Source organism: Notothenia coriiceps, unplaced genomic scaffold (genome assembly GCF_000735185.1).
Source record: "Notothenia coriiceps isolate Sejong01 unplaced genomic scaffold, NC01 NC01_scaffold00037244, whole genome shotgun sequence".
NCBI lineage: Eukaryota > Metazoa > Chordata > Actinopteri > Perciformes > Nototheniidae > Notothenia > Notothenia coriiceps.
This window is the reverse complement of record NW_011369945.1, coordinates 7,204,999-7,232,054: the sequence shown is the minus strand read 5'-3', so window position 1 is coordinate 7,232,054 and position 27,056 is coordinate 7,204,999. Positions and strand designations below refer to the sequence as shown.

The following is a 27,056-nucleotide window of genomic DNA, read 5'->3' as shown; positions in this document are numbered from 1 at the left end:
CTGCACTTTCTCTTCAGCACAGCAGCCTCCTGATCTAGCTCAGGTGTTTCCCATTCTGAGAAAATCACTGTGCCTGCCTGACTAATACATCACATGCATTAATGAGTAACATTATTTACAGGCTTTGAGCTTTGTGTTCCTCAACATCACAATCAGATAACAGGAGGCCAGTGTTCACAACATTACAATGCAAATTTTCTTTCAGGAGCACTATATAGTTCAGTTGATAGTCAATACAATTTTAGTTTCAGAGTCCACTTCCTGGTGGTCAGGACCAGGGTCTCCACACACTCTGGCTGAGCGGGCTGCTCTGGGACGGGTTCTGTTTTTCAGCTCGACTCTCCACGCTGATCTCAAGATGATTTTGTCTCAGAGTCTGTTGGGGAAACCCCTGCTGGACTGGAAGTTGGTACGGATGAGCAACACTGTGGCCCTGTGTGCGCAGTCTGTGCTTTGACTTTTGTTTCAACATCTGGAGAATGGTCTTTGTGTGCGGCAGAGAGCTGGAGGAACACGCTTCAGTTGTCCTTTTAACACCTGCAGAATCAGACTCTGAGCGGGAAAAACGAGCAGCACGAGATGCATCCAGTGCTGCTCCGAGCCACAGGCCTTTCCCCTCAGGTCCCAGGAACTGAGCAGCATTCTGCAGGCAGGTGGAGAAGCCGTCTTGCAAGGAGTGTTTCTGGGCTCCTGCTGAAGCTGCAGCAGATTTCGTCCTGTGTCTTTGGATGGTGTTCTGCAGGAAAAGCACTGAGTGCTCGAGTATCTCAGCTTTCTCCACTCTGCGCTGAGTCCCACCCTGCATGAAAAAAAGATATGAGTTAATATCGTTTATTGTCAGTATAAGGCCTGAATGCTACACAATGATGCAAAAAAAGTAACATACCTTTACCTAAACAATTCTATCTTCAATATGCGAATGTGCCTGAATTTGTTAAAAAACAATGCATACTCAGTTGACCAGTTACTTTTTCTTGTTTTATGAAGCAACATTATTAAATATCAAGAGATTTAAATCAGGCAGGTTGTTTAAGATCTCTATACATTGAATGATAAATACATCTTTGTAAAACTGAGCTAAAGACAGAAACCATAGTATCTCTTTTCACAAAAGATACAAGTTCACTGAGAGGTTTTTTGTGATATTCCTTACGGGATGTGGTGGGTCTTGAAGCAACATGGTCCTCAGATGTTCCAGACTGCTGTTCATCCTCTCCCTTCGGCGTTTCTCCATCTGAGATTTTATAATCTAAAAGAAGAAGAAAAATATGTGGGGATTCATAAAATGTACAGTTGTGGGAGATTCAATTTCAAATAGTCTGATTTCAATGTTTCCTACTGGTTTTCATAAAAACATTCATTGAGATGTATTTCTTACCTTTCTTTCGTGTGCTGCATCCCCCGTTTCCTGTAGCAGTTTCATTATAGCCGGTGGTCCTGTGAGCTCTTGCTATGTGTTGTCAATTCTGCAACTGATCAGGCAATGTGGCGCGTGTCGTGTCTGACTGCTTTTTGTCCTCCTCATCCCTCAGGCTCCTCCCTCCCGTAACACATTTTTACAACCTAACCCCTCCCGTCAGCTCCTCGAGTTCACCCTTTTTATTGCCAGTAGGATAGCATTTGAATACATCGGACTGTTTCTTACATTTTAACTTTTGGAAAAAAATCCGTCTGTGCTTAAGAAACAAAAACCAGACACCCGGCTATGCACCTTGCTTTACACACGCTCAGATGAAGCTATACGCGTAAACACCTAATCAGAAATCCTTTTATCATCCAAAAGCAGAAACATTTAATAAACAGATCTTAGATGGTTCATTGAAACATAGAACATTCAAGTTAAGATTTGTTATGGCTTGCAATCAGTGGTGCGTAACGTGGAAAGCAGTAGCCTAATGATTTCCTAAGACCATGTTTTTTTCACTGTAGTGTTTGTAGCTGTTTTACTGTAATTTCAAAGCCTAACATAATATGTCCATAGATTGTTCTTGAAATATTACTAGCCTAATACGAAGAGACCTGGATGCAGTTGCGCTTAAGAGAGAGCGTATACCATTTGTGTACCATTTGAGGTCCGAGTGACTGGATAAGTTAGCACTTCTATCCATCTTTTCATCTGGTTTATTAATGTACTAAAAGCCGGGATATCTACGGACATGGGTGCCATTTCTGATGGCAGGTTAAACAATGGTAGTCTACATATTTTGTCTAAAGCATTAATTACGCGTGGCTCACCAACACCACTTTTGAGGTGTTATGTTCCTGCTGAATAAGTCTGTCTCTATTTCTTCCTTATTGGTCCCTTACGAACTGCGCGCTCACTTACGGCGAGTGCCAACACCTTTCCATTCACACTTGACGCCTTTGCATTTGTTAGTCAGACTGCAGGATGAAGTGTGACAATCCATGGTTAACATAATACATTCACACCTCGATGTCACAATAGACCACGCGTGCCATTTGGGCTGCCGTCTCGTGCTGGCGCAACTTTTAGCGCCACAGTCGTTCCACATTTGCTCGTGGAAACTCTTTGAAGATGACAATGGCACCGTGGGAAAGATGAGAGGGTGACGACGCACACGTGGCACTTTTTGATCAAGTGGTGTGAGCCCGATAGCCCTCAGGGGACCTCTGAATATGTAGATTAATTAACAGCCTTGGTTGCATTATAGCTCCACACGCCACACGGCATAGGAATACACATTTGTCTCTTAACTCATTATTACTGAGATGTTGCTAATGTTTGATGCGCCTGTATTACTTTGTGCACAATTTAGTTTGTTATAATGGTTTTTTGTAGTTTTTTTATCATATTTTTTTAGGTGTGGCTCTTAGATTTTACCAGGGACAACAAATGTGTTTTTTTTAAGATCAACTCATTTACATATCTTTTTTGTGTTGAACGCTACCCTTGTTTAATAAACGAATAAAAGGTACGTTAGAAGAGCACATATTATGAGCACAATATACACTGTTAAAATGTGTATTTTGACTCAATCTGATCTGACAGTGCATGAGATTATGCACTTGGTTGATATTGTACCTATCTGGTGCAAATTCCACAATAGTTTTAGGAAATTCAATTAATGTCTTAGTCTTTTGGGCAGTTACCTGCTTTACCCAGGTGATGGTACAACCTTTAGGGCGATACACAATAACATGTTGTGCAGTTTTCATTATCTCTACCTCATAAATATAAAGCAACTTTCAGAGAAATCTGTCCATGAGATCTGTGGATTATATAATCTATTCACCTCCATTGTATTGGGGAAAGAGTGGCGAACATTTAAAAAACTGGGCCAATCAAAACAAAACTGTTGGCCTTGCTAGATACAGCTGGGAGGAAACATTAGGTGTCTATGAATCAACCAACATTTAGTAGCTTGACGCTTTTTGACCTTGACTCCAAATAACTCTGGACCAATCACCATCTGGTTGTGAATACAGAGAGTCTTTATTGTAAAAGAGGTAGAGAGAATACAGGTGTTTCACTGTACAGAAAAAAGACAGCACTGCTGATATACCCATTCACACAATTGACATGGAGTCACACACGCCTCACTCATTTTACAGGGACACATAAGCCCGGTAGAAAACAAACAAACAGAACAGAGAAACAAACACACAAAATCTTTGGATTTTTCTCTATTTTCTTCTCATTCACTAAATGCATTCTCTCTTTTTTCTGAGCGGTTAAAATGATAATAGTTGTAGCATTAAAAATAAAACGGCAATAATATTAATAATAACGATATAGAGTGATAAAAACAATGATACTGCTGTCCCCACCCCCCCGTTCCTTCCCAACCACAAACACACACCTCAGTAACATTTGACAAGTGGTGGAGAACAAACCCTTCACCCTGATAATAAAACCACACCTGCATGCACACAACACACACACATTTGTCACTCTACCATCCGTGCACTCAGCTAATCAAAACAGACATAATAATGACCCACGCTGAGTGGTAAGAAAAGAATAAAATACAACGTACATTTAAAATAATCAAACCAAACAAACAATGTACAAAAACAACTGCAGCCAAGTGGGAAGTGTATGATCATTCTTTCGGTCTTTTCTGCCATCAATCTTCCGTCGCTGTCATTCTGTGCCAGTGGGCAGGGTCCTCAGTCAGAGTTGTCCGAGTTGTCGCTGTGGGGCGAGGCGCCGGCGGGGGGCGAGTTACGACCGTTCCAGTTCCCGTTAGCCTGGGAAATAGAAAGAAAAACAAAGAGACAAAGTGTCAGAGGACAACATGGGCCTTATGTCTGCTTTGCACTTGCCATTGTGTCATTTCGTCACATCACTGGTTATGTTTAGCACCTTAACCAACAAGGGTGCATAATTAGTGCTAATAATAATTAGTGCTAATAATCTACTCTACATAATCACAAGATGCTTTGGATTCATTTCACATTTTCTGGGTAGCTTCTATCACAGTTTATGTGGGGGAATTAAGTGCGAACGGCTTGAAATAAATGTAGGATAGAGTTAAATGTGTTTATTGTGCATTTTGTGGAAGGTGGAAGGAGAGTCTGTAAACGCACAAGGGGGTGAAAAGAAACAACAAAACAAAACGGGACTAATGGATACTGAAATGTATAAAGCCATAATATTAACACAATATTTGTGTGTTATTAACATGATTTTAGTGTTTGTTTTTTCAAATGTCATAGTTATCAATAAAAGTATATTGTTAGACCAATCACATTAATTAAAAGACCAAAACCAACGTGTGAGTGTGTGTGTCAGTATGAAGGAACACATAGTGCAGCAGTGACGCTCAATGTGTTTTTGATAGCTTTTCGAATGAAGCTCTTTGACATAGAAGAATAATATATATCCATTTTGACTAGATTCATTTATTGTTGTTTTTTATGTTTCACGGGATTTGTTGACGGAAATAAAATATCTCCAATCTGATCATTTAAATATGTTTGGAACTACTGCATGAGTGGTATAAAGTACCTGCACTCCCATTGGGTAAGGGGCCTGATCGCCGTTCACAGGGGGAACTCCCAAAAACAGGTCAGCTGACCCAGACAGAGAGAAGGATCCAGATCCTAAAGACAGACAACAGAGCGTTAGAAACGGTTTCCGTGTTGTTGTAGCAGTTTGGGGTGGAACACTATGAATATGTGGTTATTGGTATAATAAATGTCTATATTGTGTGTTACATTGCCTTGAAATGAGAAGTCTCAGGGGGTCTTAAAAAAGACCTAACATTTGCAGAAATGTAGGATGAAATGCTCTATATCAAGCCAACATGTTCAGCCTGTACGGCTTGAGCAGTTAGATGCTGTATCTTACAGCTTAAGCTGTCACATTATGATTCATACAAGCCAGTAGCCAAATACACTGAGGCAGGGAAAGTGAGTCTAGCAGTCACAGAGCAGGTGAATTACTGAAAAAACCCACTATGTGCTTGCTCAATGTCTGACAACCACAAACCTTTCTGATTTCCTGAGCCTCAGGATATACATTGTGTTAAGGTTAGGCATATGATCGACACGTTCTGGTACAGGGACAAAGGGAGGCAGAGAGGAAAAATGCAGAAATGTTTTAAAGCCAGCAGACTGTAGCTTTGGTTGATTTTTAGTACCTGTGGAGTTAGGAGTGTGCGGGGAGTCGTTGCCCTGCCGGACCACCAAGGCTGTTTTCATGGCATAAAGGTTCGCCTCCTCTTGGAACTTGCCTATGTTTTTCTTGTAGCGGATTCTTTTGTTGCCAAACCAGTTGGAGACCTGGCAGTAAATAAAAACAATACAAAGGTCAGTTTACCCTTTCAATTAAATTGATAAATCCTGAGCAGTAAAATGTTAACACATAAAGCAAATTGTAATTGACGAATTACAAGAGAGGTGTCTTTAAGCTCGAGTATAGAAAACCTGACACTTTTCGTTTCACCATCACAGAAACTCAACTACAGACTGCTTTAGAAACATTGAATGTCAACCCTAGATGGATTCAAAACAATAAACAACAAACCCTCATCCTTTCTTTCTCCACCACCCTTTCTTGAGGCTCACTCCTTAATGTACAGTCAGGTTTACCTGAGAGACGGTGATTCCACACGATTTGGCAAGTTCCTCTTTGGCTTCTTCACTCGGGTAGGGGTTAGAGAGGTGGGAGTAGAAATACTCGTTCAGACCCTCTGTGGCCTGTTTGCTGAAGTTGCGCCTCTTGCGCCTGATGAAACACAAACAGGCATATTATTGAATCATTCAACCTTTATTTATACTCGAGAGAACTTTGAGGGCAACCCTCATTTACTGTGACATTAAATAAATGACTAAATACAAAGAAAAAAGTTAAAAAAACAACGAAAATTAAAGAGAAGAGGCCACACAATTATGATAACACTAAATATCCATTGACATTTCTTAGATTCTGTTAGTCTAAGCATTTTTATTCAACTATTTGTATGAAAATTAAATAATTCTCAACTTAGGACACGTGTCTGATTATTACAAAATACTCTGTACATGTTTTCTGCATAGATACTCATTTGCCATTGGAGACCATAATAACTGTGGAGTATCCAAGCTGCCTAAAGTTGCAAAAAGGGGAATGTGCAACCTTTTCAGATCCACATTGCAAGCCTTCAGGGTTTATTACATGAAGCTCAAAATAATTTATTGCAGTATTCCTTTAAAAAAAGACGACAACTGGCTATTTGTAGATGCGTACAATTCGGAACTGTGTAGAACAGGGGTGTCAAACTCAATTTCATCGCGGGCCACATTAGCATTATGGTTGCACTCAAAGGGCCGGTTGTAACTATATAAATATACATATATAATATATATAAATATGTGATTATATTTCTGCCTCCTGAATTGGATTATTATTAGGATAGGGTAATAACTTCGTAATTAACCCTTTAAGCAAAGAAGGAACGATTAAAAGTCATTGCAGAGCTTCAGTCGGCACAAAATGAGATGCATTGTGGGACATGTAGTTTATGGGCAACCTGCTTCTGTAAAGCGGCATGTAACCGTATAATAAATGTATTATAATCTTTGCAAGCTCTTGCGGGCCACATAAAATGAAGTCGCTGGCCGGATTTGGCCCCCGGGCCTTGAGTTTGACACCCCTGGTGTAGAAGGTTAATAGCAAAAATATATATTGGTTTACAGACCTCGAAATTGATAGATAAATCCTACATCAAGGAAAAGTGGGAGCGAGAAGCACATTTTACTATTACGACAGAAGAATGGGGACAAATATTTATCTTCCAACAACAATGGAAGACAACCAATTCCCAGACCTGGAGGGAGTTTGAATGGAAGAACACGCTCAGGTTCTTCATCACGTCTGCTCAAAGGAAGTATAGGGAAACTGGGGCGGCCTGCTGGAGGATATGCGGTAATGTTAATGCCAACCACTTTCTCCTGTTCTGGGAATGTCCATCCATAATCCTTCTTTGGACTCAGGTCCACAATTATATGGTAAAAATACTTCATGGAAAAGTACTATTGGAATTAGAACTAATGTCCCTGGGGAAAGTAGACTTTGATATCATGAATAATGACAATAAGTACATGTTTAACATTTTAAGGGTGGCAACCAAAACATCTATAACGAGGAAGTGGATGAGCCAAGAGGTTCCGACGGAGGATGTGGATGGACGTGATTCATGAGATATATGTAATGGAAAAGTTGACATATGCACTGAGACTACAGAGTGAAAAGTAGAAGGAATGGCGGGATTTGGTGAGGCCCACAAGGCCAGATTTTGTTTGGCTTAAAATAGGAAGATTGCTGAATGACCTTTAAAGAGCTCTTGCCTGCGAGCAAGACACAAGTAGCCCTGATGTGATGTTGTTTGTGTTCTTATTTGTCTATGCATAAATCTGTCTGCTTTTCTGCGAGTGTTCTTCCTATGTTTGTTAACCTGTAAAGAAAGGAAAATTAAAAGATAATAAAAAAATAAAACTACACACGCCTACCTGGCATCAAGGAAGCGGGACCTCAGGATCATGACAGCCTCACAGGTGCTCTGCTTCAGCTGGGTCTGGATGGTGCTGAACTTGCGGTGGATGATGCCCACCATGCGCTCAATCTCTCGTGGAGTCACGGGCCGCGTACGGGACTGCTCTCTCAGCAGGTTCATCACATGGGTGGTGAACTCTGTGCAAGCCTAGGTTTGGGGTGCATTAGACAAACAGTGAAGGGCGGAAATTCTCAAAGCAATACACTGAGGTGAGTTCAATATGCGTGATCAAATGTGCAACATGGCCTTGCTTGTAGGTAAGCATGTATAAGCATGTACAGTAATGGCATAATTACTAAAGCTCCCAGCATAACCGTTTCCTGGGAAATTGAATGACTCATAAGGCAACTCTTTACAACTTTAATGTAGAGAGGTTGTTATTTGACATTTAAACAGTTTATAGAAGGTTTATATTTGTGTTGAAAGGGTTATATACTGTATGTTGGTGATGAGTAGCCTTATAATAGTGGATTTCACAACACATCTACACAGTGTTTTGAAAGAAAAAACGATGGGCTTTGGTCAAGGTTGGGATATGTTTTCCGCTAATAAAATAAAAGCCTCTTTTCATACAGAAATATGTCAATTATAGCTGGTGTGTTTTGATCAGCAACATAAGGAGATAAGTGTATTACCCGGCAAATGAAATGTAACTGACTGAACTCTAGACTTAACATGCCAATGAATTACGCTTCTGGCGAGCAGCATTAGTGCAGGTATGCGTGTGTGGGCAATGTGAGCCATCGTCTCCTGTTTCTACACGGTACCTGCTCATACTTCTCCAGCTCTGTGTGGTAGATACCGCGAATCTGGGTCAACTTGGTTTTGTAGTCAGAGTGCTCGAGCGAGCTGTCAGGTGACATCCCTCCTGAGCTTGTGGCCGCAGACACAGCAGCGGCAGCTCCTCCTCCCTTTTCCGGCCCCGCGACACCTTCTGCCAACAGCATGTTGTCCAATCGCACCAGCTGAGGATCCTGAGACTCGTCCTCCTGGGCATTCCTCATGGACAGGCCTGTCAATAAGACAAATGTCAGTTGGCTTCATAACATGAAATATCAACAGAGGAGTGTGTCAACTTGTGATAAAGTTTTGCACAGTCTAGCCTGTGCAACTCATGCATTTTACATTTGGAACTTGTAGGTCAGAGTTGATTTATTAAAAGTGTGTATGGTAGATTTTCTTTTATGTATGCCTTTGAAAAACTGCTTGTTTGGAGAAAAAAAAAACTAGATGTAATCAAATAAGCTTTTGTAGCATACATAATAATATCTAGTAGCACTTCTACCACCCCCTTATTGCACTGTAAAATTAACTTTAGCAAGTACTACATATTTAAAAGAAAATCAACCAGCAACATAATTGTATAGCCCTGTAGGAATTGTGTGTTTCTTTGTCCAACTGCTGTAGATCGTATCTATTTTTACACCATATAGGATTTTACATACCCCCTGGTATACCCCGAACTCCGCCAAATGAAATCAAGGAAACGTCAATTTGAACGCCAACACAAGAAAACCACACTAACAGTCCATCTTCAAATCTACAAAGACTATCTCCAGCAGTACAATCAAAGCAGCCCGGTCTAATTACTACTCACAACTCATTCAGTCTGGCTCCAGCAACCCCAAGCGTCTGTTCTCCACCATCAGCAAACTTCTCAAACCCTGTGACAACGCCACCTCGTCCTTCACCACCGAACAGTGCAACTCCTTCCTTTCGTTTTTCCAAACCAAAATCAGCAACATTTACAGCAATCTGACACCCTCATCAGCACCCCCCACCTCCGCTCCTGGCTCCCCCCCCTTCACCTCACATCCCCTGTCCCACTTCTCCCCTGTGACCCCCATGCAACTGTCCCACTTCATGACTGGAATTAACTCCACCTGCACACTTGACCCAATGCCCTCCAAATTTGTTAAAGAGAGCCTCCCTGCTATCTCCCAGCTCATCGCCACCATCATTAACTCCTCCCTCAGATCTGGATCAGTTCCCCCCTCTCTCAAACTGGCTGCTGTCACACCCATTCTCAAAAGACCTGGACTCACACCTGACATCATGTCCAACTTCCGGCCCATCTCAAATCTCCCCTTTCTGTCAAAAATACTTGAACGTGTCATTGCCTCACAACTAAAATCCCACCTCAGCTCCAATGACCTCTTTGAGCCATTTCAATCCGGTTTCCGATCAAAACACAGCACAGAAACAGCTCTTCTGAAAATCACAAACGACCTCCTCCTCTCCTCTGACTCCGGCAACCTGAACATCCTCATCCTCCTCGACCTCACCGCAGCATTCGACACCATCAACCACACCATCCTGCTGTCCCTCCTCGAATCATCACTCAACATCACTGACACTGCACTCTCCTGGCTGAAATCCTACCTCACCGACAGACATCAGTTTATCAACATCAACAACTGCACCTCCTCCACTGCTCCTCTGTCCCAAGGCGTCCCCCAGGGTTCGGTGCTTGGCCCCCTCCTCTTCATCCTTTACATGCTCCCCCTTGGCAAAATAATTAGTCGCCACAACCTTCAATTTCACTGCTACGCCGATGACATCCAACTTTATATCTCAACAAAAACCATCACCCCCACAACACACTCCACTCTCACCAACTGTCTCTCAGAAATAAAAGCATGGATGCAAACAAACTATCTCCAACTGAACAGTGCCAAATCAGACATCATCATCATCGGCCCCCCATCCCTATATCAAAGACATCCAGAATGTCTAACTTCACCATTGACAGCCACACTCTATCTCCCCCCCTCACATCCGCAACCTCGGAGTCATTTTCGACAGTCAGCTCAAATTCAACCACCACATAAATCACATCACCAGAACCGCCTTTTTCCACCTCAAAAACATTGCCCGTCTCCGCCCATCACTCTCTTCCTCTGCTGCTGAAACCCTGATTCATGCATTCATCACTTCAAGCTCGACAACTGCAATAGCATCCTCTATCTATGGCATACCATCCAACCTCCTCAATAAACTCCAACATATCCAGAACTCTGCTGCCCGCCTCCTCACCGACGCCCGCTCCCGAGACCACATCACTCCCATCCTCCAGAACCTCCACTGGCTCCCCGTCCGTCAAAGAATCCACTTCAAAGTCCTCCTCATTACTTACAAAGCCCTCAACCACCAGACTGCCAAGGCACACAAACCTGCTGCACCACCACACCCCTTCCCGCTGCCTCCGCTCATCAGAAGCCAACCTCCTATCCATCCCCACCCGCACCAATCACCGGACCTGGGGGGACAGAGCCTTCTCCGTCGCTGCCCCCTCCCTCTGGAACTCACTCCCACATCCCATCAGAGACTGCACCGACCTCACCACCTTCAAAAAACTCACCTCTTCAATCTGGCTTTTAATGTGTGATTGTTTTTGTATTATTTGACTTTAACTATATATTTATTTGTTGTTCCTTTCTTCTCTTTTCTTTTCTCTATTATCTGTAAAGCGTCTTTGAGCACCTGTAAAAGCGCTAACAAATTAAATCTATTATTATTTATTTATTATAAATAGCTGTATTATTACATTGATCTGGCTCTAGGTTTGTTTTTGTTATTGCAAGTAGACATATTGAGCTACTGACAACCTGCGTGAAATCCCTTTTGTCTGTGTGTATGGTTTACTATGATTGTATTGGCTTCTGGTGACACACTGGTGAAACACAATCTAATAACGCTGCAACGAGGCATAAGCCCCTGTATAGCAAAACGCAGTAAGGCGGTAATTTGTCATGAAATGCAATATGACTGACATCAAAACAAATATTTTTAGGAAAATAACGTTACCTGTTTTTTCCTTGATCTCGCAAAGGACGCTGAATAAAGCAGGCTTCATTCTGTGACAATTAAGTGCATGTTTCCTGTGCAGAAAGAAAAGAGCGTCACTTATTGCTAACAGGCTAAATGCAAGCAGAAGTATAGTTACAATATGCAAATTGACCAAAACAAAAACACAACATAATACCCACTAGGTTAGCTTCATGGCTAATTTAGCAAACGTTAGCTTCTCACAAGCTAAGAGCTAAGGAGGCAAATGTTCACTGGCAATGTCTGTATACGACAACCAGTAAGTTTGGTCATCTTATCATTTTTGTTTCACGTAGTAGGTCTTTACATAAGAATTTACTGTATAAACATTTGCATTAGCGCTACCTGTAAGCTACCTACTGTAGCTTCAGCTAGTTAGCCTAGCAAGCTAACAAAAGCTAACCATACGCTTGAGACCATCCCTGCTAAATATAGCTTTTGTAAATGGCAGCAACTATTAACATTTCTGTCATAAATAATAATATATCAGCGTTTAACTAAATAAAGTTTATTCTAGTTAGCTAACGTTTGCTTCTTAGTTAGGTAATGGCTAAATTATCGAAACAATGCATTGAAGTTCAGGAAACTTTGTCACTGTTAGTCGGCAAAACAAAAACAAAAAGACGGCTGCAGTATCGACACACTTTTACATAGATACAAACAACTAGTTTTCACTAACTTTGCTTGCGCTTCGTCCAAACTTTGGTCGGTGATGGTCATAATTTGTTGCAGTATGTCACCAATATCTCTGCGGTTTTCGTGTCCGTTTTCTGTGCCCTCGAGGGCCGGATCATCGGACCGGTGCTGCGAAGCATGCTGAACCGAGTTGAGCGCATGCATTCCGGGGTGGCCACTCAAGCCGAGACCCCGGCCGCTGGAGGGCCCGTTGCCCGTCAGAGGCTGCTGCTGCAACATCTTCAGCGACGCACAGTGGCGACGACTGCTGCCCGACTGTGCTCACAGACACACAACACTGCCTGATCCGAGGCATCGTGCAAAGCAGGGTCCCCTAGCGAGAGACAGGAAAAGGTACAAGCCATGTGTACACAGTGCACGGCATGTGGTAGGCAGTGAACCTGCTGAGTTCAGATAAACTGCTACAACCAAACATATGCACTCAAATAAATAAGTATGCGTATCAGGGAATAACATAAATTAGTTGATCTTCAAAAAATGTAGATATTGGGCTCCAGTGTCATCCTATGCACTTATCAACAGAGACATTCAATGATTTTGTATTTGTCTGGTTTGACGTGATCACTTAGAAAAACCTTCTCTCACTTGCCCGATTCTACTTCTCGTTCTAGTTGCACGTCAACAGGATGTGAGCCAAAACCACATCAGTGTCAGAAGAGTTGCGCGCCTGTCTCAACATGTTGCAGTTAACATGAGAAGCACTTAAAGCGGCAGCTGCTGACAGCTTAAAGTTTCTCTCAAATGTTGATAATAACCTTTGCTTGGACCATACCTAGCCTCATCAGATAAGTGACCTGGGTTCCTTCCTCCTGCGTTTGACACCTTTATTTCACAATAGCATGGCGCGTCAGATACGGGCCAAGTAAATAAGGGTGGGCTGTGGTAAGAGGAACAGGAAGAGAGGAGACGACAGAGAGAAGGTAGCGCGGTAGACAGAAAGGGTGAGAGCTTGTCACTTCAACATGCGAAATTCTTCTTAGTAAGTTAATTTTCTTGTTTAAAGTTATTAACGAGGCAGAATCAAGCCAAACATGCTGGGATCCGTCTCTGGGGACTTCAGGAGATGAAGAGAAGAGTTTAAAAATACAAAGGTAAGAATGAATTTACTGAATTTATTTGCCGAAAGGCTACTTTTCAGACAAAACAAAACAAATTACCTTTGGCAACATTTCAAACAGAAATGAATCGACAACAAGAAGTTTTGATTTCATGTAATCATGTTATCAGGCTAAATCACACAGGAATATATGTCTTACTGTTGGATTTTCGGCTTAAACATCTGTAGTCAACATGCTACAACTTGCCAAACTGGTTCCTCATACATTTCTGTGCAAGGAAAAGACACAGCTTCAGTTTTCATTTCTCTATTCCAAGTATTTTAACATTTTTGGTTGCAGTATTAACAATGGGGTCCTCAAAGTCTTTAACCTAACCCCTATCTATGTGTATCTTCTTATCAAGGGTTGACAGTGAGATTAATAGACTGCACAAACATCCAAAGTTGAAATGGCTGAAGAGGGGCTGCTGGAACGTCTTGTCATCACCGAAGAGGAAGACTTGACGGAAAGCGTTGTTGACAAAGGGGCAGCGAGTAGTTCTGCTGTCATCCTTCAGAGCTGCAGCGGAGAGTCGATTCTGAAAGAGGAAGAGGAACACAACGAAGCTGGCAATAACGAAAAAAAGACAGCAAGTCAAATGTGTTTGGAACAGCAGATCCCCGAAAAACAACAAACCAACAAAAAGCAAGACCAGACTGGAGGGTTTGTTGTGACTAAAGAGGGAAAACCAAATAACATGAATGATGGACAAAACAGGGGTGAGATTGAGAGTGAAGGGCAGACACATGTGGTGATGAGGAGTTATAAAATACTGGAGAAACCAAGTGACAAAGAGCATGAAAAGGTCACACAGAATGACCCTCAAGTGGACGTAAACAGGTTAAATTCTTCTGTGAAACAACGTGAAGGGACACAAAACCAAGAGGAGGATCCAACAAAGGTTTTTATGTTTTTATTATTTTACTTTGACTTCATTATAGGCCCTGAGATTACCTTTATAGTAATTGTAAGCATGTATTTGTTTGTCATGTTCTTAACAATTGGGCTAGAGAAAAACCCAGGGTGGAAACAGAAGGTGTCATTTTGTTACAGAGCATGTGGGAGTACGTAGGAGTTGAATGATTACATTTGCTTTGTCAACAAACAGTTTGTGATGCTAACTGAGAAACCCTTACTCCCTCCCTCTTGCTTTCTCTTCTTCCTACCTGTGTTTTCTCAGGCTCACAGGTTAACCCCTGACTTCCCAGAGGCACTGTACGAGCTGCTCTTTACCCTTCAGGAGGGGAGACGCCTCAATGACCAGCGCTGCTCCTTCAGGCTGGAGAGTGGGATGAGGAGGAGGTGCCACTCTGAGCCCAACGCCAACAGGCCAGCACACAGAGGTGGGAGTGTGCTTTGAAAAGCCCTATTTTGCTTTACAGTGTTACAGTGATAATATGGGTGCAGTCATTACATTGTTTCTAATGCTGACTCCTGTTGTTTGAGATAAAACAACATGAAACTACACACGTATACTCACCCTCATGTTTCTACGTCTCTCTTGACAACTTAATGTCTTCCACCATCTAACCATCAAAGCTTTTCTCTCACTTTTATCCACAGTTGTGTTTTCCTCCATGACTTCACTTCAGAAAGAAGAGTTCTTTGATCTGGTGGCCACCGCTCAAGCTCGCCGGCTCGATGACCAGAGGGCACAGCTCGAAAAGTCTCAGCCACCAAAATCAAAAGGCAGAAGTTTCAGGGGCAGCATTAGGCAACTGTCTTTTGCAAGAAGGCCGGCGCCTGCACCAGTGCCTGTGCCCGTGCCCAAAGAGGATCTCTATAATATGATTCTCTCGACACAAGTGAGTCATTTGTAAATAGTTTGATACAATGCTCTTATCATGATTTGAAAATATTTAAACATTAGTTCTGGAATTTATTTTCCTACTTATTTTCCAACCTCAGGCCCAGGGCAGGCTGGAGGATCAGCGCAGCAGGGCTCCCGGTCCAATGGATGATGAGGATTTTTTCTCCCTGCTGCTGAGGGTCCAGGGGGGACGCATGGACGAGCAGAGGACTGAACTACCTGGCCTGCTACAAACCTGAGACCGAAAAAACTGTAGGGCTGTATTGCAGCCGCACAGTGTTGTCGCTTTTTTTGTCTGATTTCTGTTAAAACAAGTATTTTTTGTCGACCCCGACGATGCTTCGTATGCCCCTTGAAATTGTTGGTCAGTGTTAAAGCTGTTGAGAAAGTAGCAAGGAACGCTAATGTTTGAGCAACAGAGCTTTTAAATTAACTTGAGTTAATGTTATGATAAGATTGTTAAGTTTACTGCTTGTTAGCTATTGCTTTCTTTCCTGGTAAAAAGGACCAGAAGAGATTCCTTCTTATCTTGCCAACATTTTTATTTTATTGAGTGTCTGCGATGAGTGGTTGGAGGACTTTGTGTGTGTTGCTGTTCTTAATGTGGAGGAGGCAGTCGACTGATCTCAATTGTTTTTCCCTTTTCGTACAGTAGGCATTAAACACACCATGGACAGTGTTGAGGAGATAGCTTCAAGGCTAAACTGTGCTTGACTGTATATGGATGATTATGCTCCAGGAAATAAACAGTTTTGCGTTTATCCATTTATTGCATTTGTCTAAAATATTGTCAGGAGAGAAGGAGATTTAACACACTCTAATGCTCTCATTATTTCACATATAGAACACACAGTGATTTGTAAGCCTGTATTTGCAGGCATTTAAGCAGTGCCACGAACAAGGATGTGAAAAAACATGTTCAATAATTTCCTCGTTATTCATTCCCTTGCTATGTCACATTCCCACAAACTTGTGATATGGTCTAATCTTTTTTAAACATCCTGTAGGGCGTAAATCAAACATAGAACAAAAACAGGTAGCTATAGAACAAATGAGGAAGAGATAAGGGTGTTAATATCTCACAGAATGGATTAACTGAAAGCAGGTGTTATCTCAAAGTTCCTTAATGTTGTCATTTTTATTGAAGATCCAAAGACAAAAATGAGATATACACATTTAATAGGTTTATTTTCATGAATATTAACTTGTAAAACTTGTCTGATATGACTTCAATACTAAACGTAATAATCCAATGCCACACTGTGTCAGCAGCCAGAAGTGGTCTCCTTTGACCTTCTCTAATTTGGGTTTCGTCCACTCAGCTTAGAGCGAAACATTTCTGAGGAAGTCCTGATCGCTCTGCACCAGTGAGGGTAGCGGTGACAGCAGAATGCTCTGTCACTTCCTCAAATTGAACACAAATATAGAGATGCTATAGCAACACTCTGATCAACACTGATACTTGAAATCCACATTGAAAGGTGTAACCCTATTCAAGTTGCATCACTTTTATCCAAAGCGACTTACAATAAGTGCATTCGACCAACAAGATACAAACTTGAAGAACACAGAATCATATAAGTACATCAGGTTTCATTGAGCCAAAACATTTCAAGTGCTACTCAACTGGCTTTAGATAAGCCAGTCCTTTATTAGTATATAAGTGCTTTGTTAGTAATTTTAGTTAGTAATAGATGAGTTTTTAGATGTGTAAGCTTTCTGTTGTCCTGATGTCAATGGGGAGCTCATTCCACCATTTTGCAGCCAGGATAGCAAACCAACGTGTTTTTGCTTATGGGAACTTGGTTCCCCCTCGCAGTGCGGGTGCAGCGAGCTGTTTGGCTGATGCAGAGCGGAGTGCATGTGCTGGGGTGTACGGTTTAACCATGTCCTGGATGTAGGAAGGGCCAGATCCATTCGCAGCATGGTACGCTAGTACCAGTGTCTTGAAGTGGAGAGCAAGGAAATCCAGAGACTGCAGGGAAGCGTAGCCAGAAATGAAGTCAGCCTCAGGAATTGTTGAATCTTAATAAAATAAGAAGGATGCACTTGTCATTACTTGATCCACTTGAATTTCTTATGTAAGGTCAAAGGTCAGAATGTATGTCTTAATAAAACTCAAGCAACCTGCTTTTCTGAACCTCTGCTCCAGACATCAAGTCAAATAAAGTAAAAAATTAAAATGCCACGTAACAAAAAAATAACCACACACAATTGTGAAAGAGTCAAATAGGAAGAAACTAACTACATTCACGGTCAAATTTAAGACGGAGTAGGCATACTAGGATTGGTCAATACACTACAATTTTCCTTGTGAGGCCTTTGCCAGATCAGCATGTGTTTTTATTTTCATTTTAGATGGTTGATTGAGAGCTCCTTTTAGTGTGGTGATGGGGTATTTCACTAGGTCTTTAAAAGGTCTATAAAGGTCTATAAAACCTCAGATACATCTAACTTTAGCGTGGAGGTTTACTGTCTATGCATACAGAGTTTCCTAGGCTTATCCACAATGCAGAGACATATAAAGGGTTAAAGACAGTAAATGTCTCTTTAACTGGGAATGATAATGGTTACAGTTATCAAATATGTGTAAGTACCATGCTCTTTTAGATTAAATAAAATAAAATCAACTTTAAAATTCAAGTTGGCTAAAATCTGTTTTATGAGAAAGTAAATAAAATCTTAAAAAGTTAATAAAAAAACATAATGTCTATGTTGAATCCATGCCTCTTAATATTACTCGGCATTCAAGGGTTTTACTTTATTTCTTTATTTTTCTTTTTGTGTTTATTTGCTAAATAATTTAGCTATGACCACTTTTTCGACTCAGCCCCGCCCATTTAGTGACGTCATCGAGCACTTGACTGAAACCAAGGACGTTTAAAGGCTTGGACAAGGAAGTGACAAGCATTTAAAACTACAAAAAAATTATGTTTTTTTGTCAATCGTAGTTTCGTAAACTTGATTTAACACTTCTTAGTTGATGTGTGTCTTCTGTGTAGTTCAAGAAGCCTGTCGGTTTAATGACGTCACTGCCTAAACAAGGATGTGGACAAAGATGAAACCTGCTCAGAAATGTGGAACTACAGTAGCTACAAGTTTGTGCAAAAAACACGATAGTAACACATTGAGGACATGAATGAGGACAAAGACGCTCAGCTAAAGGTGAGTAGAAGTGGTTAAAGTCAACTTTATTTTCCTTCCGTGTTTAGTATACCAAGCTCAAAGACTGCGACTTGCTCTGATTTACTTTATACTTCGCCTTCAGATTTTAAACTCAGTATGATATTTATTAATAAGTTATGGTTATTGCTGACTAGCGTTACATTATATCACTTCTACTAGCATGCTACTTTCTACCTTTGCTTCACTAAGGTCTGTCAGAGGAGGAGTAATGTACGTTTAACTCCACTACATGTATTTGATATATTTATTTACTTTGATGCTTCACGTTATTGATACCAAATACACTCAACAAATAAACGCAGTATTATTAGAGACTATGCTTTTAAGTAGTATTTAAAATAGATAGCCCCCCCTTTCACCAGCTGCAACATTTAAGTTATTAATTATCTTTAAATATAATCATATTATATAATGTAGCTATAATATGCTGAAATTGTGCATTCCTTAAGTATCCAACTGGTGAACTCAAAGTAGCATTAAGGGCTTCAATTATATTTGTACTTGTATCTATCGCATGATGTAGTCTTGTTAGATGTTCCAAGAGCAAGGACTGTCTTAGGTAAGACAGCTTTTATGTGCTCAGCTCCACTTGCTTGGAACAATCTTCAGCTAGAATTGAAACTGAGCAATTTCATTCCTCTGCATGTTTTTAAAGCTAGTCTAAGTGAAATGCTGTTGGAAACTATGGGTATTTGTAAATGTAGCCTGTAAATATGTTGTATGATGTCCTTTATTGTTTTATGTTGTTTTATGCTTCATGTGGAACCTATTTGCTGCAGGTCTCCCTTNCCGCATGCATCATTCAAAATAAGCACCTCTTCTCGCTTCACCATAGCAAGGAGGGCCGTCTGGTGAGACATCTCACTTCATGTTACTCTGAGAACTGGGCCCCAGTTCTCAGAGTAACATGAAGTGAGATGTCTCACCAGACGGCCCTCCTTGCTATGGTGAAGCGAGAAGAGGTGCTTATTTTGAATGATGCATGCGGCGTAGCGCAAGCTACTTATAGGGGGTAGATTCCCTGACGCTGACGTCAAGATCACCAGCCAATCAGGATTGGCGTAATGAGATTGATGCTTCTGTTTGCTCCGCGATGAGGCGCATCCATAGCGCATAGTATATGCATGGCAATGGCATGGCAGTTTAAATTGGTTTTTTTTGCCCTGTGTCTTAGATGGAGTTTGATGAGAAGGAGCTGAGGAGAGAGATCAGTTACGCCATCAAGAACATCCACGGAGTCAGGCAAGTCTGCAAACAGCACACTGTGTTGCACACATTTGCTTTCTTTATGTCTTCCAGCCTTTTTTCCTTATATGTGTTCATTAGCTTTATAAAGACCCACTCTTTCTGTCTTCAAGTGTTTTGTAAGTGTCTCCATTAAGTGTGCTGTCTTTTCTGTCTGTCTTTGATTTCTTGTTTCTGTGAGTCGATTCTATTTAGTCTCCTTGGCTGCTTGTTAGCCTTATTGCTGTCTTCCACTTCACTTCACATTTTCTTTTTCTACTACACCTCATTTGGTCCTCCTCAGTGTCTTCCTCCAACCGTGTGCCTGTCTCACACTCTCCCTGTGTGTCTATCTACCCTCGTCTCTCCATGTCTGTCGTATCTGTATGTCCTTCAGGACAGGCCTGTTCACCCCAGACTTGGCGTTTGAGGCCATTGTGAAAAAGCAGATCATTAAGCTGAAAGAGCCCTGTCTGAAATGCATCGACCTGGTCATCCAGGAGCTCATCAACACAGTCAGACAGTGCACTAATAAGGTATCACTGCATGGTCTCCTGCCTGGCTGCCACACCTCTACACACACACCAGAGAGACCAGCCGACTGTAGAGTTGCCAGGTCTATTAAAGCAGCCAATTGAATCATTTTAGCTATTTGCTTTTGGACATAATTCCAGCATCCTGGATTAAAAAATAAAGTGAATGAACACAATGGAAAGGTTCAGTTTTCACAGTCCTGATTTGAAGTTCACTTGCAGGAACATTGGTGGTTGTATTTGAATATCCTGGCTGTACTTCACTGGAGTGGTGTCTCTGAGAAGATGTGTGGTTACAGACTGGATGTGGCTTGTTGCTGAAAAGTATCATTACAAAACAAGCTGCTAGGTTTCAGGCTGCGGCTGAAAGATGTACAGCCATGCTAGCGGCTCTGTGAGGCTGAATTTAGGCACACATGGTGCTAACATTTGCTATTGTTAAAATAACTTACTGGACTAGTTGCAATTGTGCCTAGATGGTGGCACTAGAGGAAGTTTAGGTTATTAACAATACAATTTGGATTTGCAGTATGTGAATCATGAACGTCTGTACAAAATGTCCTGGCGATCCATCCAATAAATGTTAAAAGATATTGAATGACTGGCATTGAGATATATATATATATATATATATATATATTAGGGCCGGGATATATATATATATATATAGCCATGCACCTGACATGGCCTAAAACCTGTGGTCTGACTCTCAACGTGCACATTAATAGGAAGCTGATGCAGCCATTAATACTTTTGAGAACCTGCAGCTTGTTTCTGTTCTGTAAATGAATTAGAACTAACTAAAATACCTTTTTCTCCCTCAATCTTCATTATCCTTTCCCTTTTTTGAACACTTCCTTTTTCCCCCAAACTATTCCATTCAACTTGGGATTTCACTTTATTTTTTGCCACCATTTCCCTTTTCCTCTTCATGCTACACTGCCTCCTTCCCTCACCTGCCATTAAACCTCAAACTCTCATGATGCCTCACCACCACAGGACAGGCCTGTTCACCCCAGACTTGGCGTTTGAGGCCATAGTGAAAAAGCAGGTCATTAAGCTGAAAGACCCCTGTCTGAAATGTGTCGACCTCGTTGTCACCGAGCTTGCCGCCCTGATCAGGAAGTGCACGGAAAAGGTAAACAGGAACAGTGGACAGACAGATTTAAAAATGATTCATTTAGAGAGCGAAAAAATGCAATCAGTCAGTGATAGAGAGCAGTCAAAAAAAGGAAAAGAGAGGAAAATGTAATCAACTAACTTATCCCTGTTTGTTATTGCTGATCAATTCCCCTTACCGCTGTTTGAAGGCTTCACGTCCCACCCGTCTACCCCTTGGTTCCCTCTTTAATGACGAATCTAACGAGCCCTTTCCCTGTCGAGACCCTGGACCTCTACCGGCACACTTACCCCATCCTCACTGTGATTGGTGATGTACATAACACCCCCTCTCCTCACCTCACTTATCCACTCAGATGCCCACTCTCACACTAAGGAATTGGGCTGTTCCCCACCCTGTCTTGTCAATGGAAATGTTCATGTATTACTCCTGTGATACCCCCTTTACTGCACCATTGACACCAATAACACAACCCCCCAAACACACACACACACACACACACACACACACACACACGCACACACACACACACACACACACACGCACACACGCACACGCACACGCACACACAACTCCATCAGACCCTCTCCAATCTTCATCTCTTTCTAAAATCTAACCTGATCTTTTTTTCTGCTACTTCCTCCCTGATTTGTTGAGACTTGCTATCAGCTTGAGATGATATTATGCTAATTAGAGTTGGGGTAAGCTCTTCCTGTAAGGATTGAGATTCTCATATTCTATTATTCATTATTTTTAATTATTGTTTTGTATTTATCTAACTGATGGACAGTATTCCTAAACACCAATTTGTTGTTATGTCCAGCATTATTCAAAATTAACTTAACTTTGCCTTCTTGCGGAAATTTCCAACACCACCTTTATAAACCATCAATAGACTGGTGTAGATTATGAAATAAGCAGCCGTATATACTAAACTGAGAATCAATTTTGAATGATGAGATACCGGAAGATTTACACCCCTGACCCTTATGTTTACTGTTTTTGTACACTGGTAACAACTTCATAGCTTTTGCAACAGCTAAAGCTGACACGTAGTCTCCAGCTGATACAGATCTCTTTAGTGCATGCCTGCTCAGTGTTCATGTTGAATGCCCTGCCTCATATTTTGTGTTTATACTCTATATTTACTGTCAGTGATTGTTGGGAGTTACTGCTTATGAGGAAACAAAGTGTTGCAGTGTTGTGTAAGCCTGCACAGGTGTGTGTCCTGTAATCACGGTGCCTGCAGCAGTGCGTGTGTTTGTGTGTGGCTCTACAGCTGGGATCCTACCCTCGACTGAGAGAAGAGACGGAGAGAATCGTCACCACCTACGTCAGAGAGAGAGACAGCAAGACCAAAGACCAGGTGTGTGTGTGTGTGTGTGTGTGTGTGTGTGTGTGTGTGTGTGTGTGTGTGTGTGTGTGTGTGTGTGTGTGTGTGTGTGTGTGTGTGTGTGTGTGTGTGTACAGTTTCCTCTGTTTGTGTACAATGTAATGATTTTTCTCTCAGGTGCTGCTGTTGATCGACATTGAGCTCTCCTACATCAACACTAATCATGAGGACTTCATTGGATTTGCCAAGTAAGATACTTATTTATTATTACTTATTAATTTGTTTTATTAGAAACAGGGGTCGGTAGGTTTTTTCTTATTCTTTCCTGCAAAGATTTAAAGATTCTTCTTGGTATATATGATACTAAATGTGTGTCTGCTTTGGACTGTTGACTGAATATTAAAAGAAACTTCCATATCAACTTGGGTGCTGGTAGAAAAATAATGGCAATCTTTCACTATTTCCCAATATGACTGGACAAATGCTTAATTGATAAATCAATCAAATATAAAATAATTATGAATTGCTGCCTATATTCATTAAAATCCAAACAGTCAGTACACATGTTTAATCAAATCTGAAAAACCCTTATGCTTTCCATCTGAAATTATTAAAGAAAACATATAAAAAGAAAAGGAAAAAATAATATAATTTGATTAATATTCCAGAAATATCTTGTATGCATTTTGTTAGCATATCCCTCATCCTTCAATGTCTCTCCTGCAGTGCCCAGCAAAGGACGGCTGCTAACATCACCAAGAAGAGAGTCATGCCCAATCAGGTAACTCTGCTGTTTAAAACTCTGTAGCATCACAGCAGCTGCTTTCTCCTGCTGCTCCTTTATTTCCCGTTCTCTCTGTCGTTGTCTCAGCCCGTCTCTCCTGCCACATGTCCCTCTGTTGATTCACATTTACACACTCTTGTCTGTGCCCCTGTTGTCCTTTTTCTCCCTTTCCTCTTTCTCTTCTTCTGTTCCTCCTTCTCATGGCCCAGGGGGAGATTCTTGTAAGTACCGTGCCCACCGGCTGCACCTCCACTTGTCACTTCCTCTTTGGGTGGGTGGGGGAGTCGAGGAACCAGATTTGTGCTCCTTGATGAAGAAGAGGGAAGTGAAAGAGTTACACTCATGGATGTATCATCATGAGAACCGGATACCCTGTACCAAGAGTTTCTCACCCACTGAATAAGCTAAAGTTATTGTTTTCTCATTCTGTATTTTTCAGTATTGTTTTTTCATGTGTGGGATATGATAAAACATAAGAAGCCTTTCTAGAGATCCCTATGTCTTATTCTTGCACCGCGGTGTGAACAAAAAAACAACAAGAGTTTGTGTCTATTTTTGTAAAACCATTGAGTTTATTATTATTTATAAGAATGGATATCGACATCTTTAACATAATGCCTTTATTTTGAAATTCCCAAGGCATGACTGTGTCACCATTTTTGTCCAAGCAAACCACCGTCCTAAACATTGAAACAGTGCTTAAACACGAGAGATGTGGCGCTTTAAAGTGAAACACTTTTGTAAAGCCTAGAAATATAATTACATGATTAATTATGTGAGTTGATATAAATATAACTGATGTTGTTAAATGGGCACATGATATCATCTCATAGCGCTTGCAGGCTTCCGAATTGAATCAATGAAAATTGTATCATGGCAGATTCATGATATCGCCAAACAATCGTATCGTTCTCTAAATGATTGATTTAGCGTTGTATCATGGTAAAAGTATTCACATGCTCAAAGTTTAGATTGTCTAAAATAAATGAAAGCGCCCCCTCGGTGGCCCTGAGCTCGTCTATGCTCAACCGCCTTGATCATAATAGAGATGTATGTAGAAAAGGCTTTTTAAGGCTGCAGGGGAATCCTTAACTGAAGCACCACAGCTTGCAACTGGGACACACTGGTGCCCTTACTCTATAATACACTCATGGTTACACCACCACACAATCCATATGTGCTCTCATTATCCCTGTGTGTCTGTTCCCTTTGTCTCCTTGTCCGTCAGTCTGACAGAGAGAGAGAAACAGAGAAGGTGACTTTTTATTGGAGCCTGTCATTTATTCTCTGTCTCTGTGTTTGTTATGAATTTTCCGGTAAGACAGTTTGGCCTGATCCGACTGCATTGTGCATCTTTTTCTTGCAAACCTGTTGCACTTGCATGTCTTTTCTGCTTTATTTTGCTGTCAATTATTTCTACACATGTATGTTTTTGTCTTTCATTCGTTTCTATTATTCTATTTGATTTCTGTAGATACATATGGGATGTGTGGTTTAGTCAACTTTTGGGCTCTCGTGTGCAGGTGATCCGCAGAGGCTGGCTCACCATCAACATCAGCATCATGAAGGGAGGATCCAAGGACTACTGGTTTGTCCTGACAGCTGAGTCTCTCTCCTGGTACAAAGATGAGGAGGTAAGGCTACTAAGGGGACAGTAAATGGACAAAATATCGCCTTATTTTCATGTGATAGGCAAGGCAAGTTTATTTATATAGCACCTTTCAACACAAGGCAATTCAAAGTGATTTACAAAAATGAAAGACATTAAGAGCATGAAGAAACATTATAAAAGGGCATTTAAAGTCACTCATTTAAAAGCAAAGATAAAACATGAATAACAAATGAATACAAATTACCGTGCAGTGTGAGATACACACATCTCACATTTTTAGGTCTGACTCTCAATCATTGCAAACTTTTTTAGCACAAACAGTTTTCTTTGACCTCACTTTCTTTCTGCTTTCTTTTTTAACTTATCCTTTACTTATTTCAAGTGTTTCATGCTCAATGAACCCCTTTTTGTATAATTCTGATCTGCGATCCAATATTTCGAAAATTCAACAGATCCTGACCATATTTGTGTAGCATATACAATTCATTTGCTCCCAGACATTCATTTGGCTTGCTAGTTTTGGACCCAATCTGTAGTCAAAAAGTCACCACCTAAGGTCCTTTCAGTATTTCTACTAATCACTTAAGCATACAATAGTGACTTTTGACTTTCTGTTTGATAGGACCGTCCTCCTACTTGCAAAGTACTTATACATGGGCACCTGGATAATAAACCCACTTGTTGTACCTTGAGATCACTTATTATAGGGAAGACACTGTTTATTTGTTATAGTATGACTTATTTTATTGTTTTCATATCATTTGTTTATCAGGAAAAAGAGAAGAAGTACATGCTACCTCTGGACAACCTGAAGCTGAGAGATGTGGAGAAGGGCTTCATGTCCAGCAAACAAGTCTTCGCCATCTTTAGCACTGAACAGAGGTGCGGCTGCTTTAATGCTCTAAAACAGTCATGTTTACGGTGTTAGTCCGTTCTGATCTTTGGTTAATGTCAACATGTGTGTCTTACAGGAATGTGTACAAAGACCTGCGTCAGATTGAGCTGGCGTGTGACGCTCAGGAGGACGTGGACAGCTGGAAGGCCTCGTTCCTCAGAGCTGGTGTTTACCCAGAAAAAGATCAGGTAAACCAGAGTGTAGTAACTTTTTTAATCTGGTTAGCGTTAAGTTAATTGTTCTTACAAAGGACTGCAGCTTAACTTTAAATGTGGCCTGAGGATTTCTAAAGATATAGTGATGTAAACCCAAAGGTAAAAAGTTAGTACAGCATGTCAGCGTTTCGGCTGATACACAGTAATTTGATATTTAAAGATAAAGTCAACTTTTCAGTTTAATAAAATCATTAAATGTTTCTTCCACAACATGCATATGCTAATGTATGTACTGCCCTGCTGCTCCAGGAAGCACACTGGGGATCCAAAATGTAGGTCATAGTTTACCTTGCACTTTGTATAATCAGGTTAGGTCTAAAGAGAGCAATTCTATCAAGAGATGTTATTTGTGATCAATAATACTGATGTAGCGTGGATGAAAATACAAATGTGGATTAAACTGTATTAGCATTTATGTGTCCAATAATTTTGAGATGTGCACACTGTCATTTGAAAGCCCCTTACACAGCTTTAAATCTATTTGTATTTCTCTATAACAGTAAATATAGTATTTAAAGATAAAAAAAATCTAAGCTCCTATTTCAGATATTGCTTCTTGCGCAGACAAAAACACAAAAACCTATTTCTCCGATGAACCAAAGTGATGTCCAACATTGGCAGACGTATATTCATGTCGGAACCCAATGGCTTAGGTAGCAGTAGTATAAATCTGAAGGGGAGAACATATATTTTCAGGATCTTTACAGATCGCACTAACCCCCC

General features: G+C 41.0%; 4 protein-coding genes across 9 annotated transcripts in view; 2 read left to right on the top strand and 2 right to left on the bottom strand.

The window, feature by feature from the left end:
• Positions 1–268: 268 nt before the first annotated feature.
• LOC104965247 (enhancer of split mgamma protein-like) lies at positions 269–1,423 on the bottom strand. The gene is made up of 3 exons (XM_010794204.1): positions 1,379–1,423; positions 1,154–1,249; positions 269–799 (listed from the first exon to the last, which is right to left on the bottom strand). The coding sequence occupies exons 1-3, from the start codon at positions 1,421–1,423 to the stop codon at positions 269–271; spliced, it is 672 nt and encodes a 223-aa protein (XP_010792506.1).
• A 2,009-nt stretch (positions 1,424–3,432) lies between these two features.
• pbx2 (pre-B-cell leukemia homeobox 2) lies at positions 3,433–13,093 on the bottom strand. Its single transcript, XM_010793407.1, has 8 exons — positions 12,508–13,093; positions 11,808–11,881; positions 8,768–9,012; positions 7,957–8,147; positions 6,058–6,193; positions 5,607–5,748; positions 4,973–5,067; positions 3,433–4,212 (listed from the first exon to the last, which is right to left on the bottom strand). Exons 1-8 carry the CDS (start codon positions 12,741–12,743, stop codon positions 4,132–4,134), a joined length of 1,200 nt encoding a protein of 399 aa, XP_010791709.1. The 5' UTR covers positions 12,744–13,093; the 3' UTR covers positions 3,433–4,131.
• Positions 13,094–13,181: 88 nt separating this feature from the next.
• gpsm3 (G protein signaling modulator 3) lies at positions 13,182–16,198 on the top strand. Its single transcript, XM_010793406.1, has 5 exons — positions 13,182–13,615; positions 13,986–14,522; positions 14,802–14,964; positions 15,185–15,426; positions 15,530–16,198. The coding sequence occupies exons 2-5, from the start codon at positions 14,031–14,033 to the stop codon at positions 15,668–15,670; spliced, it is 1,038 nt and encodes a 345-aa protein (XP_010791708.1). The 5' UTR covers positions 13,182–13,615; positions 13,986–14,030; the 3' UTR covers positions 15,671–16,198.
• Positions 16,199–19,783: 3,585 nt separating this feature from the next.
• The window catches only part of LOC104964574 (dynamin-2-like), an 11,839-nt gene continuing 4,566 nt past the window's right edge, over positions 19,784–27,056 (top strand). For 3 of the 6 annotated variants that reach the window (XM_010793403.1, XM_010793400.1, XM_010793399.1), the window contains exons 1-10: positions 19,784–19,859; positions 20,239–20,377; positions 22,774–22,860; positions 23,005–23,075; positions 23,554–23,608; positions 23,821–23,832; positions 24,840–24,866; positions 25,135–25,245; positions 25,996–26,105; positions 26,195–26,306. In XM_010793403.1, coding sequence (XP_010791705.1) covers positions 19,792–19,859; positions 20,239–20,377; positions 22,774–22,860; positions 23,005–23,075; positions 23,554–23,608; positions 23,821–23,832; positions 24,840–24,866; positions 25,135–25,245; positions 25,996–26,105; positions 26,195–26,306 — 792 coding nt within the window. In that variant the 5' untranslated portion in view covers positions 19,784–19,791. The remainder of the gene's footprint in view (positions 19,860–20,238; positions 20,378–22,773; positions 22,861–23,004; positions 23,076–23,553; positions 23,609–23,820; positions 23,833–24,839; positions 24,867–25,134; positions 25,246–25,995; positions 26,106–26,194; positions 26,307–27,056) is intronic. The other 3 variants (XM_010793402.1, XM_010793401.1, XM_010793404.1) reach the window with 2 other exon arrangements.